This window comes from Rhagoletis pomonella, unplaced genomic scaffold (genome assembly GCF_013731165.1).
Source record: "Rhagoletis pomonella isolate Grant_MI unplaced genomic scaffold, Rhpom_1.0 Rhpom_scaffold_00011, whole genome shotgun sequence".
NCBI classification, from domain to species: Eukaryota; Metazoa; Arthropoda; class Insecta; order Diptera; family Tephritidae; genus Rhagoletis; species Rhagoletis pomonella.
The window spans coordinates 15,729,346-15,743,645 of NW_023458565.1; the positions used below are offsets into that span (position 1 = coordinate 15,729,346).

A 14,300-nucleotide genomic window follows, 5' to 3' on the forward strand; every position below is an offset into this window, starting at 1 on the left:
TCCCCCTCCCCCCCCTGAACGGGTCACGTAGTATGGGTACGTTCCCTAACTTTGTCGAGTTTTTTTCAATGTTTGAAATTCTTTCGCAAAGGGTTCATTGGCACTCACCGTAGTTTCCGCCACGTTGGTGCCAAATGAAGAGCCTCTAGGGTTTACTGATTCCTGCAGGTGGAGCAGCTCATCGACCGTTCGCTCTAGTGGAGTTAAACTTTGCTGCGTGTACGGTCCTCCTCCTGTGGCCACATTTTCGCGTCGGTTTGTGGCAATTTTTTTTTCAGCTTAAGTTTGTAGTCTAACCGAACCTAAATAGTACATATGTAAATAACTACGGTCACACAAATTAGTTCAGTTCTTACCTTATTCCACTCGCGTCTGCTAGGTATTGGAGGAGGACCAATGGCGTTAAGTTCGGTAGCGAACTTCTCCCACAGCTCTGCCCTGCTCTTCTTTGTGGAACCGTAACTCCCCATCCCTCTTGCGACGTCTGGATTATTTTCCATTATGCTTTTGGAACTGCTGCGTTGTTGTCCGTTTTGTTCTGAAAATTAGATTTTATTAAATAAAATAAATAGGATTAAAATTTACTGACGTCCTTTCCATTTTCAAACGCGAACAAAATAAACAGTCGACAAATTTTGACAGCTTTGGCGAAGCGAATGTCGAATTTCGCTAGTGGCAATACAAGAAATTTATTTTCGCCACTCGTTCGCAAATTTGCGGCGAATTCGCTAGAGATTCGCATCTCACAATTCGAGACGGCTAAATTCGCCTATATTTTCATTCGCTTCGCAAGTGACAATACCAGCCTACGATATTTGCAAGAGACTAGTCGAGCCTGAGTTCTGAACCTTTATTTGATTATATTAAATTTTTTAGTGCAAAATGCAGATAAAGTAGGAATTTTTAAGAAAACTTATTCTCGTGTTCCAGTTAATAAATATTACATAAAAAAAAAATTGTGGAAAACAATTGAATGGTTCTCCCAAAACAAAAAAAAATACACAAAAAAAATTTGAAATGTTATAAAAAAATGTTCACGGAAAAAAGCATTTTTTTGTTTTTAGTAAAAATGAACATTAAAGTCCAATTTTGAACCACTGTGTGCTTTCTTCGTCGTGCAGTCTGAATTATGGTTAACGCATTTCGGTAGCAAAGGATGGCGAAGTCCTTGAAAAGGATTTGGCTTCTTTTTCCGCTCCAGCAGGCGAACTTGTACAATTAAGGGCCGTTTTCTAATGTAAGCTGTAAAGTGGCCTTTACTAACAGGGCAGATAAATTGTTCCTCACTTTAAAGTGTTTTCGTTTTCTTACCTTGCCGGTAAAAATTAATTTGTTATTCCGTATAGTGAAACTTCACTACATTTCCGGGAGTGAAACTTCACTACATTCGTCATAAAATTTCAAAGGTTGGCAATGCGACATAAGCAAATATAGAGCAAGAGCAACTGTTAGCAAAAGCCAAAACCTTGGTTGAAATATCTAATATATCTGACTCATGAACCAAAACCAAACCAAAATTTAAAGTTGGGTACAAATTTTAAAGGTTGCATCGGGTGAGCAACAGTTTATCGATTCGAGAAATTAATGCGCTGATGAGAAAACGAAAACTCGTATATCGAGACGATAAAGTGGCCGGTAAACTAAAGGTTAGATGAGAAAACGGCCCTAAATAATATAATTAACTGGTAAATATTTGATTTAAATTACGATATGGGTAAGGTGTCTACTTTTATCATACAAGTTGTATGTACGTATTCCCAAATCAATTTGAAAAAAAGTCCTTTATTTTACATTGGTTAATATGGTCACCGTACATATAAGTGATTTGTGTAGTTTATTATTACCCTGAAGGTATTATATTCGTTTTTGGTTTTAAAAACTATTTTATAACAAGATCTATTTTTTTAATAAAAGATTTGTTAAGTCGATTTCATGAATTTTATAAAAAAAAAAATTGGCGATTTTTGGCGAACTTTTTTTCAGAAATGTCTATTTTCTTTTTAAACAATCTGAACACCCTGATATTAACACAAGTGTTCGGCGACCTTGGTCGTGAGCAAAATATATTCAACAAAGTGTGATTGAATTTGACATTGGTCTCAGCAGAACCATCCTATAAAGACAAATTGAAAAAATTTTGTATGCATTTTGAATCGCTTGTTTATATTTTTTGGCATAGTAGTACCTTAAAAGAGAGCCAACTTGAGTTGTCAATCGCACCTTGTTTAATACACCTTGGTCGTGAGCGGACCAGCACAGCTCTCGCAATAGTTCCGAAGCACTCACTCAGCTCTTCAAAGCCGACGAATTTTACAACCTTTTAATTTCTGGTGCTCACTTCATTGGCATTGCTTATTTATGCACGTATGTGTGCATGCATGTACAAACATCGCATCTATGAACAAACATACATACATATGCACATATGTACATATATATGAAGAATTAAAACGACATTGCTGAGAGAGGAACACTCGTCGCTTCTCCGACTATTGCCTCTCTTGGTCATAGCCACTTAGCCGACGGGTTGATTTTTGTGTCTTCGCCTGCTTTATTTAGTATCCGATGCAAGTTGATTGAAGTGAGTTCGTCTTTGGTTGAAACGCGGTTACTTTTTTAGAGCAAAGTGACTTTCAAAAGCTTTATCTGACTCATACGTAAAGTAGTATTTGTTGTATTGTTTTTTTCGCATACGTACCAGCTACATTCTCCACTTCTGCTGCATACATATACATACTATATGTATGTAGGTGCAACATGTCTTTCACCCTGGAATCGTGTAAAATGCAAGTGGGCTTTCACAAGAACAGGACGTGCAATAGATTATCGATGGAGGAACGCGTGATGGTAATTAAATTGTATAAAGAGACACCGAACTACCAACGTTTGGCGAATCACTTTGGTTGCAGTTTTAGGCAGATAAAGAAAATTATTGCGAATCAAGATGAGATCATGCACTTTCACAAGAATCTACGTGCGAAAGATTTAGCCGAAGAAGTTTCCAATAGCCGTCGAGAGAAGATTGACTTTCTCGGAAAAGTGGTCTATGAGTTTCTACTACGCGCTCTCTATCTTCGCATGCCAATCGACACAGCGATCATACGACAGAGAGCATTTGAAGTGAAAGAGGCAATAGCTATTGAAAGTTTTACGCCAAATAATGCTTGGTTGCAAGCCTTCAGATCTCATTACAATAGATTGGATTTAACGGCAATGGTGGAGCAATTGCCAAGTGATATGGAGATGCGACGTTCGTTGAAGTGTATCGATATAATTGAGTATGTAAGCAAGCAAGAGAGAGAGAAGAAAGAAAAAAACACATATGGAGGCAGATGACTCTCCTGGAAGTGGTCGGAATGAAAGTGAGAAGGCGATACAGAACTTTATGAAATCTGAAAATGAATTTGATGATTATGAAGTGTATGGCAGTGCTGAAGATGATGCTGATTTGGGGAATCATGAGAGTGTTGAAAATATGAGCACTGCAAACACGAATGCTGCATCGATTTTCGTCGATCTTGATTCGGAGGAGGAAGACGAACAAGCAGAGAGCGCTGTGGTTAAAACGGAGGAGACTGTTTCAGCCAACACAAGCTCTTTTGCTACTATGCCTATTTTAAAACCCTCAACGCCCCCACCTTTTCCCGATATACACAGCTATCCGGAAGCCATGCGTCATCTGAAAGTGCTGGAAGATTTTGCGATGATAGAAGAGAACTATCGCGCTATTGGCTTGATAACGCAACTGGAGCAAATTTTCAAGAATCCACCCAAATTGAAGAGCTTAGTGCATTGAATAGTTTAATTGAAATTTTTATCGTTTCATGTTAAGGCAGTTAATTACTTAGATCTAGTATTTACATTTATGCATACGTATGTACATATTTTTATCTAGAAGATAATTAAAAATCGAAAGAGGAAATATGTTTAAACGAATTTCCATTAATTGATAACAGTAATGAGATTCGATTTTTACATAAATACTACGCCTGTTAAGAATTATTCAGGATAAGACGACATTGTTCTAAATGTTAATATGTAAATATATAAATATGTATTTACTATTAAGGGTAAATAAATAATAACTCAATTTTTGTTATTTATTAGATCTGTTGTTGCAAGAAAAGGTTGATAAGATTGCTTGAAGCTTGAATGTCACTAAGAAACCAACTTAGAAATTTTGTTGTACCAACCAAACCAAAATACACAAAAAGAGTTAAAGTGAAACCTTAAAATGATTTTGCTCCACTATATCCCACTTTTTCTACATACAGTAGGTCGAAGTTTCCACATTTTGGTCACAAATTCGATTATCTCACAAGTCATTTTATATGTAAATTTATTTTAAACCTAATTCTTGTCTTTGGAAACCTATAACTATAAGGGAGGTCCATAAAAATATCAATATCGTTGGACATCGCTTTATTTCATTCTACGTAGAAAATAAAAACAATCACGAAGAATTCAAAGTGTAAAAAAATCAAAAGTTGCTACCGGGGTTTCATTTTTTTTTTAATCGCAAACATTCAACCGTTTATGAATTTACGAACAAGTTTCAAGAATGAGTCAAATTTATCAGATTTCAGTTACAAAAAATAAAGGAAAATAAGTAAAACATTTTAACACCTCAACCCCTTTTGATAGTATATCTTTTTGAAGAACTTCCAAGTAAGCTCATTAAAAATCGCAGCGAGAGGGTTAAAATGTTATACAAAAATGTTTATCAGGAAATTACAATAGAGGTAACCGTAGATGATAAAATCGTCTGATTTGATGTAAATGCGTTATTCGGTTTTATCTAAAATTGAGAACAAAGCAATTACAAATGGATGTAGGTGTAAATTATATGAAATTCTTGGGGCAATCACTTAGGTCCAGTTTCTCAATATCTGGTTAACACTAACTACAGGTTAAACACAACGTTATCCACTCCCTGTTATATGTTATGGAGTCGATAACGATGTTGAACCTGCAGTTAGTGTTAACCAGACATTGAGAAACTGGCCCTTAGTCCCATAAAATTATAAGTTGGAAGGAAAAATCTTAAAAGCTTACATAATTTGTGAACACCTATTTAAAAATAGATATTGATGGCTGAGTGGATGATGGACCTACATATTATATGTATATCGGCGGCTGTCTACTAAACATTCAGCCTCATTGCGTAGGTCGTAAATTAGGCTAAATTGTACGACTCGACAACAGTAGCATTGTCTATTGTCGTAATGAAATAAGTAAACGACCAAAATCGTCGAAAACTATACAGTGCTGCCAAGTTTTTCCGTTTTAATGCACTAGTCGAGTGGAAATTTTAGGCAATGACGTGCAATTTTCGATACGATTCGACTCTCGAAAAACGACTGGCATTCGACACGACTCTCGCAATGAGGGTGATTATCAAGAACACTCTATTTCAGAATTTGCCTGAAAACGGCATAAATGCCTTATCTCAACATATTTTTACTATATTTTCAGTTGGGATAGGGCGTTTTTGAAACGTCAACTAGGATAGAACGTTCTTCAGGCAAATCCTGAAAAAGGGTATTCTTCAATCAAATTCTAAAATAAAGCGTTCTTCAGCAAAATTCTGAAATAGGACGTTCTTGAAATTTTTTTCTGAGATACGCCGTTTTCGAAACGGCTGCCGAGGTAGATCGGCCTTCCATTCAGCCGTCGATATGTTATACGGTAATACCACGCACTAAAAACACAAAATTAACTGGTGTGTTTTTTTTTTTAGTTTGGCCGCCTTATTGCTGCGGGATACATACTACAGTAGTCTCTTGGATGGTTTGCTGGAAGTAGGTAGAGTTTTTGTTAATGATTTTTCAAAGACAGTAAATTGTACAATGCGGCCACGTCTTGGTTAATTTGGGAAAAAGAGGCAATACATAACCGAAAAAATCGCAGAGTTATGAAAAAATTGTTTGTGTTTGGATATTTTAGTAAATAATAATATGTACATATTCACAATTGTCTTGTCACTGTAAGTACATACCTGTAGAAAAAGATATAAAAGGTTAAAGTAAAATTTTTTAATTTTTTATTTATTTTAATATCTTATGAACTACATAACCGATGACGACATCACAATACAATGAAGATAATTAATTTGACTTTCAGTTGATGTAAACAATTTATATGTTTTTTATTATGTTTTTAAGCCAAAATACTAAAAACGCAAAAAATTAAATTTTTTTTAATGAAAAAACCCTTTTTTGAAAAAAAAACTGCATACATAATTAATGCTTAAGTAATTTACGTATGTATGTATATTATTTAGAAAGTACAAGATCGATATATTTTTTATTATAATCTGTTTTTGGGTTTTAAATATATGTATAGTGATAGTAAAAATATAAATAAACAAAGCAAAGTAACCTCTTATATTTACCTTCTTTATTTTTAACTTGCTTTCCGTACGTCATGGCGTGTGTGTATTTTACTACGATTGTACGGTAGAAAACATTTTTGTTTATTTCCTAAAACACTTTGCATGCTTTCAAACCAGCGATCGGATTTTCTCGAGCCAAATCTCCATAGTCGATTCAGCGCTCAGCAAACGATTTAAAAGGCAATACTACATACATGCTACATACTACATATATACACACATGTCCATATTAACACACGTATTCAGCGACTGTTCGGTCGTGAGCGGACCAGCACAGCTCTCCCAATAATTCCGAAGCACTAACTCAGCTCTTCAAAACCGACGAATTTTACAGCATTCTAATTTCTGGCGCTCACTTCCCTGCAAAAAATTTTCTAATCTCTAAAGAGAGTATTCCGAGATTACCTCAATCGGGTACAGTTGGGCATTAATTAGTCCGAACTAGTCTAATACGGGTAGTAATGGAGGTCAATTAGGCTCGACTCATCGCTTTTGGGTATAATTGGAGGTCAATTAGTCCCCAACTCATCTCTAACGGGTACTATTAACGATTTAATGATATGTACGCACTTAGTCAATGGAATTTCATGTGCGGCGTTGGCACACAGAGAGAGTATTCGCCTAACAAAACAGAGCAACCCGGTTCGCATCTCAGCTGGCGCAAATTTTTATTTTTATTTTTTAAAAGTGACTAGTCGCCTTTTATACCCTTTCGGTATAAAGGTGAATAATTAGTCTCTTCATAGGACATGCTCGAACAAATAAGAACAGTTGATTCCAAATAAAAAGATACCAAAAGTGGTATTAGGCGTTTTTCCTTTGCTCCCGGAGTCATCGCGGTCTAGTCCTATTCTTGCAGGGTTGGTTAACATTGCTTATGCACATATGTACATAAGTATGTACAGAAACATCGCATCTATTCACAAACATACATACATATGTTCATATATAAGAGGAATTAAATCGCCATTGCTGAGCGAGGAACGCTTGGCACTTCTCCGACTATTGCCTCTCTCGATCATAGCCACTTAGCCGACCGATGATTGGCTTTTGTGTCTTCGCCTGCTTTATTTAGTATCCGATGCAAGTTGATCGAAGTGAGGTCGCTTTCGGTTGAAATGCGCTTACTATTTTCGGGCAAAGTGGCTTTAAAAAGCTTTATTTGACTCATACGTAAAGTTGTTTTTGTTTTTTCCCATACATATCATCCACCTTCTCCACGTCTGCTGCATACATATGTATACTATACATAAGCACATAAATGTAGATGCAATATGTCTTTCACCATGCAAATGGGCTCTCGCAAGTACGTTAAATTATCGTTGGAGCAACGCATGATGGTAATTAAATCGTTTAAACATACACCAAACTACAACCGTTTGGCGAGTTACTTCCATTGCAGTACAAGGCAGGTAAGGAGTATCATCGCTAATAGAGATAAGATCAAGCGCTACCACAATGAACGTGCCAAGAAATTAGCAGAAGAAATAGTCAATCGGCGTCGAGAGAAGATTGACTTTCTCTGCGAAGTGGTCTATGAGTTTCTACTACGCGCTCACTATCTTCGCATGCCAATCGACATATCAATCATACGAACGAAGGCATTTGAAGTGAAAGAGGCATTAGCTATTGAAAATTTTACACCAAACAATGATTGGTTGCAAGTCTTTAAATCGCATTACGATACATTGGATTTACCAGGAATGACGGAACAATTACCAAGTTCTATGGAGGAGCGACGTTCGTTGAAGTGTATCGATATAATGGAGTATATAAGCAAGCAAGCTGGAGGGAAGGAAGAAAAAACACATATGGAGGCAGAGGACACCCCTGGAAGTGGTCGGAATGATAGTGAAAAGGCGATACAGAATTTTATGAAATCTGAAAATGACGTTGATGATCATAAAGCGTATGGCAGTACTAAAGATGATTTGGGGAATCATGAGAGTGTTGAAAATATGAGCACTACAAGCGCGAGTGCTGCACCGATTGTCGTCGATCTTGATTCGGATGAGGAAGACGAAGAAGTAGAGAGCGCTGTGGTGAAAGCGGAGGAGACTGTATCAGCTAACACAAGCTGTTTTGCTACCAAGCCTATTTTAAAACCCTCTACGCCCCCACCTTTTCCCGATATAGACAGCTATCCGGAAGCTATGCGTCATCTGAAAGTGTTGGAAGATTTTGCGATGATGAAAGAGAACTATCGCGCTATCGGCTTGATAACACAACTGGAGCAGATTTTCAAGAATCCACCGAAATTGAAGAGCTAACCGCATTGAATAAGTCTAGATCTAGTATAAAGATGTCCATATCTACATAATACTTATAGATTAAAAAAGATACTTTAAACTCCAAATAAATATTTTTATTGTATTTCCGATAGATTGATACAGTTAAGATATTCGATTTATATGAATACGCCTAATAAGAAAATTTCAGGTTAAGATGACATTGTTCTATATGTTAAAATGTATATGCATACATAAATGTGTACTATTTCAGGTAAAAAACTGATAACTCAATTTTTGTTATTTTTAAGATTTGTTGCTGTGAAAAACCTCTTACCATCTGCCGCATTTTTAGAGACTTAAAAATAAAATGAAGCTTTTAATGTCACTAAGAAAACGACTAAGGAAATTAGTGTATAGCATTAACCAATTAGGCTTAAATGGTAGTTTGTGTAAATGATTTTGTTACACCAAATTACAATTTCTTTCTACACACAGTAGGTCACAGTTTCCACCTTTTGGTCACACATTCGATTTTCTTACAAGTAATTTTATGTGTAATGTGTATTCGATAGTTTGACATGGTTGCGACGATATGTGCTATTGGATCATGTTCCAGCGAACTGAAGGTGACGCACATCACAAACCGCTACTTTGGTAAACCACGCCTCAAAAACTTTAAATGCCCTGAAATTCACTAATAATTTCACTAAAACATCCGTTTGTTTTTTAAATAATTGTTATTACAAATCATGTATGTATTTTCACAATTTAAAGCAATTAAAACTCGTTTCCTATCGGAAAATGGAACATTAATGTAATTGATCCTTTGGTATTTTCTTTTATCCTACTATTCGGCTTTCTTTAGTGTTACTTGAGAAATAACTTCGACGTCGGGAATGCGCATTCTTGTATTCTATCATTTTTGCTATTGGATGCTTTGATATCTTCTAATAGGTCTAATAGCTATCGCAGACCTCGCTTTTGTTTATAAAAATGTACTATATTGCAATCATTGGGGACGTCGTTTTCATTTCTAGGCTTGGGTAGGGCTGCTATTGTTGTTATTAATGTAGGGGATAAAGCACAATGGCCTTAAGATTTATTGGGCGCTACAGAAAGGCGCTGGACCAATGAAAGGCGTTGATGGTACTTACATCGTTTCGTTTATCGGCTATCTCGTTTAGTTGAATACCAATGTGTCCGGAATCCAAGGAACCCAAACTCGGTTGGTTATACCAACAGTATTTAGTTTATTACAGAATTCAATCATAAGTTTAGATGCTACCTGATAGGTCTGGCGGCCTTAGTCAAGATTGCCATGTTCCGATTCTGGAAGTTTCACTTGATAATAAAGTCCGCGCATCTTTCTACAGCGCACGTTTCAGCCTGGAAAATTGGCATATAAATATTTCCCATAGGTTCCGAGTATCTCAACCTCTGTCCAACTATCTACCCGGTACTCTTTACTGTCAATCTTCGTAAAGCTAAAGCTCTCAGGGCATTGATTCGTCAGAATATCAATATTTCACGACTAAGAAACTGATATTGATACCAGTCATCCTTAGTAGAGAGGATATGATCTAGAAGAACTTCCAAAGATGCGGTTAGGCAAGTACTCATTGCTCCAGTTATGCATTCACATGTCAGCCATTGTATCTTGGTGAGCGCTTTGACTGTACCAAGTTGTGCAGTTTTATCGACCCAGATGATGGCTACATAAGTTATCAAGGGTCGTACTATCGCCGTGTATGTACGTAGATCGAATTCAGCATTTTTGGATTGTATCCCCAACTCTTTCAAACTTTGTGGAAAATTTGAAGTAATCAAGTTTTCATAAAAACTTCAATCTTGTTTCGTGCAATTTTTAAAATCAGTTTGAATATGCAGTATGCGTATTTGAGTATGCTGCAGATCACCGTAAATTTTTGAAAATTTTTTTACAGAAACTCTTTCCGCGTGCAACACTCTCCATACAAAAAAGGTCGTTACCGCTTCCCATGGGCAATATAATTTGTATCATATTTTAGGACTTGCGCCAAAATATTTCGGAAAAATATCAAAATTTACCTACTGGAAATACCTCCAAAAATCGGGTTCCTTACAAATAAAATTAGTTTTTAAAAATAGTTTTTCTAAAAAATAACTTCAGACGATAGAAGTGCCTAAAAATGTTCAAAAAAATATTATCAACGGAATCAAAATCATGAGATTTTTGGAGATATTTTTAAATCGGCTTAGCGCACGCAAATCTCAAATTTTTCTGAAATATTTTGACGGAAATCTTACATGTACATTAGGGCGCGTCAATTTGTATGGAAGATTTTTACGACTGTGCGCGTAATTCGAAGCAAATTTTGCCAAGGAAGCCATGGGTCTAAAATTAATCTTGGCATTTTGCTATAGTGTCGTAAGGAGGTGCTTAAAATTTTTATAAAAACATGCTATAGGTAAGCGTTTTTTTTTGTATAAGGAATTGATTTCTGCACGTACCTTTTTCTTAAAACTTCCACCAGGGCTCGCAACAGTGAAAGGTTTCTTCGGCCAATTTGCTCAGAATTATACGAAGAATCCTCCTATGCTATATATACATAGTCACAAAGAAATTGACCCGCCCTAACTTACATCTATCTTATCTTTGTATGGATCTAGCAAATACTTATGTACATACGTATATACATTTGCCCTAAAATTTGTTTACAGTATTTTTGACGCTGAATTCTGAAGGACACGCCCTTTCCTATTTAGAGCGAATTCCTCATTATAATTGAGCTAACTTTTGAAAGAGCCGTATAAGAGATACATACCCTAGGTGGTATGTATATTCAATTCATTTTTTATTTAAAACTAATTACATGTATAAATTGTACATAGAAGTACACAAACATATGTATTTAATTTATTATCACTGTTGTTGTTGTTGCCACTATTTGGCTTTACTTTGCCTATTTTGTCGGCGATTCGCGATTTCCTCATAAACAATCGATGTCACCTTAAGTTCAATAGCGTCCACATCACTTTCCGACAAACCAGCTGACAAAATTTTGTGCGCCAAACTCTCAAATACCATTACAGTCGAATTTTTCGCTCCTAGCGGATCAAAGCCGCGCGCTTCGACGGCGCTATCGCTACATTTTTGTATAACTTCTGTGAAAGCCGGTTTAACATTTTCTTCAATTTCAATAGCAGGAGCGACTTCATTTGATGGCGCGCAAAAGCTCGATTGGGAGTCTTCATCCATTTTTGGTGATGGTAAAGGTCCCCAGAGATCTTCATCGTCATTGTTTGTCTCCTCGTTGTCGTAAGTATCCTCATCACTGCTATAGGACCTGTTAAAAACAATTTTCCAAACACTGTATGCCGGTTATTACGTGCATATGTATGTTTGTATGTATTATGTAAGTAAATGTCAAGCCCTAACCCCAAAAAAAAACGTAACCGAGCATCTAGATACATTTTTGCATCAAAAAGAAAATTTTGAAAAAAATGCCGGTTACATTTTTTCGGGATTAGAGCTCAATATGTACATACATATCGCACACCAACTTAAAAGAGACAAAACTTAAAAATCAGATCGTGGATGCAGATACAGATGCGACGCACTTAATTCAGCAACAGGTATAGTCGTAGTTTTCTAGTTAGAGAATATATTTATTTATTTGCATTAATTGTTGATAAATTCTATGAATTGATTTATGCAAAACTAATTATCGACCTAAATTTTCTTTGAGTTGTGCCTCTTTCGAATATGCTGTGCGATATGTAGGTACTTATTTAGGAGCAACTGAACACATATTCAACACTTACTGTTTGCCCTCTTTGATGCCACGCAAAAAGGATAGCTCGTCAGCATATTTATACTTTGTTTTTGGGACTCTTTTACCTGAAGTAGTCAGATGTGATTTTCGTATTGTTTTTGTGTATGTGTCGCGTAGCGATTTCCAGCGTTTCTTGCACTCCGCATCTGAAAGTGCGAACGTAAATGCATACAACTATAAACATATGGAAATCTGCATATGTATGCATGTATGCATTAACATTAGGGTGTTTCATTTTAGGCGATATTTTTGTTGTGCTACCTAAAAACCTAAAACTTTAAAAAAACCTAAAACTTAAAAAAAAAACTTTATAGAAATTAAAAAATTAAGTCGTCTAAAAAAAATCTAGGTACATTAAGGGCTTAGCTCTTTTAAAAATTCGTTTTCCCATATACATACATACATATGTACATAAATAACTCGGGGAAAAATTTTGTTTCAGTTTCAATTCGATATTTCGGTATTAAAGAAAAATCTTAGTGTACACTGTACACTTACAGCTTCGGTAGAGCAAGAAATTTCCGGATGCTAATAAGAATACAATAATGTTACCACCAACTCGGAAATGAAAAAAATTACCTCTAGATATTATCAAAATTTATATTTACACAATTTAAAATTCTTGATAAAAAATTTAATAGCTTTTCAGTATTAATTATAGGTTAATTTCTAATGTAAGATATCACCATATGATTTTCAAAGCAAAGAGGTTTAAGAATGTAATAGTTTGAAAATATTTTGAAGAGGGTTGCCGCCTATTTGAAAAGTCGAATTAAATTATTTTATGCCCAAATGAAATACATATTAAAAATGGGTATCAAATAAAAGAGTTTTAAGAAATCTTTAGTTTGACAATTTAGAATGTTTTGACGTAGAATACGTCTTACCTTAAGGTATGGGGGCTATGTTCAAATGTTGTAGTTGTAATTTTTAGAGCTTCACAAAAACGCTTATTGCACGAGAACTAATAAAGCGATTTCAAAGAAAAGTGTGGCGTTTCAAAGATAAAATTCCAAACCTGTCGACAGATTCATTTTTGTAAATAACCAATTCGGTTTCTGTCGTAAAAACAACGGTAAACATTGCCTTATTTTGGGGTCAATTTTGAGCCTTTAAAGTGCTCTAGCAACTTATTGTTGGCATATATAACTTTCATTTTCGGGATATAGGTTCTTTGGAGTAGTAGAAATATTATCGGGTACAAATTTTATATAAATTTATCAAATATTGAGCATTTTTAAGGCAAAAAATTTTTGAAAAAATTTGCAAATTTTTTTCATTACCAAAATGCTCGAAAACCGCTCGAATGATTTTGTTTTTGTTTTCTTTAATCAAAAATTCAAGAGTTTTCCTTTCGTTTGGTATATGGGAAGTATTGGTTGATATCTTCTATATATGTTTATTTTATTCAAATATATGGGCATAAATGATTTTCCATACAAAATCACCTCGTCATCATTTTGCAAACACGTGCATATGTTGGAAGTGTGGGAAGGAGACAAAAAGTATGTATGTGTCCGTAAGTACATACTTCGGGGTTTATCGGTATAATAATCGATACTTTGTCGGTTTTATTACTGATGTTTTTATCGATTTTGCTATCGAAATTTTTATCGATAATGTTATTGATTTTGCTATCGATATTTTCGGAACTTATCGATATAATGATCGGTATTTTTTCGATTTTGTTATCGATATTTTTTCTCGATTTTGTTATAGATATTTTGTTGACTTTGTTGTCGATTTTGTTATCGACACTGTAATCGATTTTATGATAGATTATTTATCGATTTTGTTATCGATATTTTTATCGATTTTGTTATCGATTTTATTACCGATATTTTTATAGATTTTGTTGTC

General features: G+C 35.3%; 3 protein-coding genes across 4 annotated transcripts in view; 2 read left to right on the top strand and 1 right to left on the bottom strand.

Moving 5' to 3' along the window:
• LOC118746689 overlaps positions 1–3,930 on the top strand; it is a 6,835-nt gene extending 2,905 nt beyond the window's left edge. The window contains exon 2 of the mRNA XM_036480571.1: positions 3,318–3,930. Coding sequence (XP_036336464.1) covers positions 3,318–3,796 — 479 coding nt within the window. The 3' untranslated portion in view covers positions 3,797–3,930. The remainder of the gene's footprint in view (positions 1–3,317) is intronic.
• Positions 3,931–7,668: 3,738 nt separating this feature from the next.
• On the top strand, positions 7,669–8,664 carry LOC118747184. The gene has a single exon (XM_036481174.1). The coding sequence runs from the start codon at positions 7,669–7,671 to the stop codon at positions 8,662–8,664; it is 996 nt and encodes a 331-aa protein (XP_036337067.1).
• Positions 8,665–11,442: 2,778 nt separating this feature from the next.
• Positions 11,443–14,300, bottom strand: part of LOC118746691 — an 11,561-nt gene continuing 8,703 nt past the window's right edge. The window contains exons 2-3 of one of the 2 annotated variants that reach the window (XM_036480574.1): positions 12,430–12,586; positions 11,443–11,951 (exon numbers count right to left, since the gene is read on the bottom strand). In XM_036480574.1, the coding sequence (XP_036336467.1) occupies positions 11,549–11,951; positions 12,430–12,586 (560 nt within the window). In that variant the 3' untranslated portion in view covers positions 11,443–11,548. Of the gene's footprint in view, positions 11,976–12,429; positions 12,587–14,300 lie in introns of both variants that reach the window. The other variant, XM_036480573.1, reaches the window with a different exon arrangement.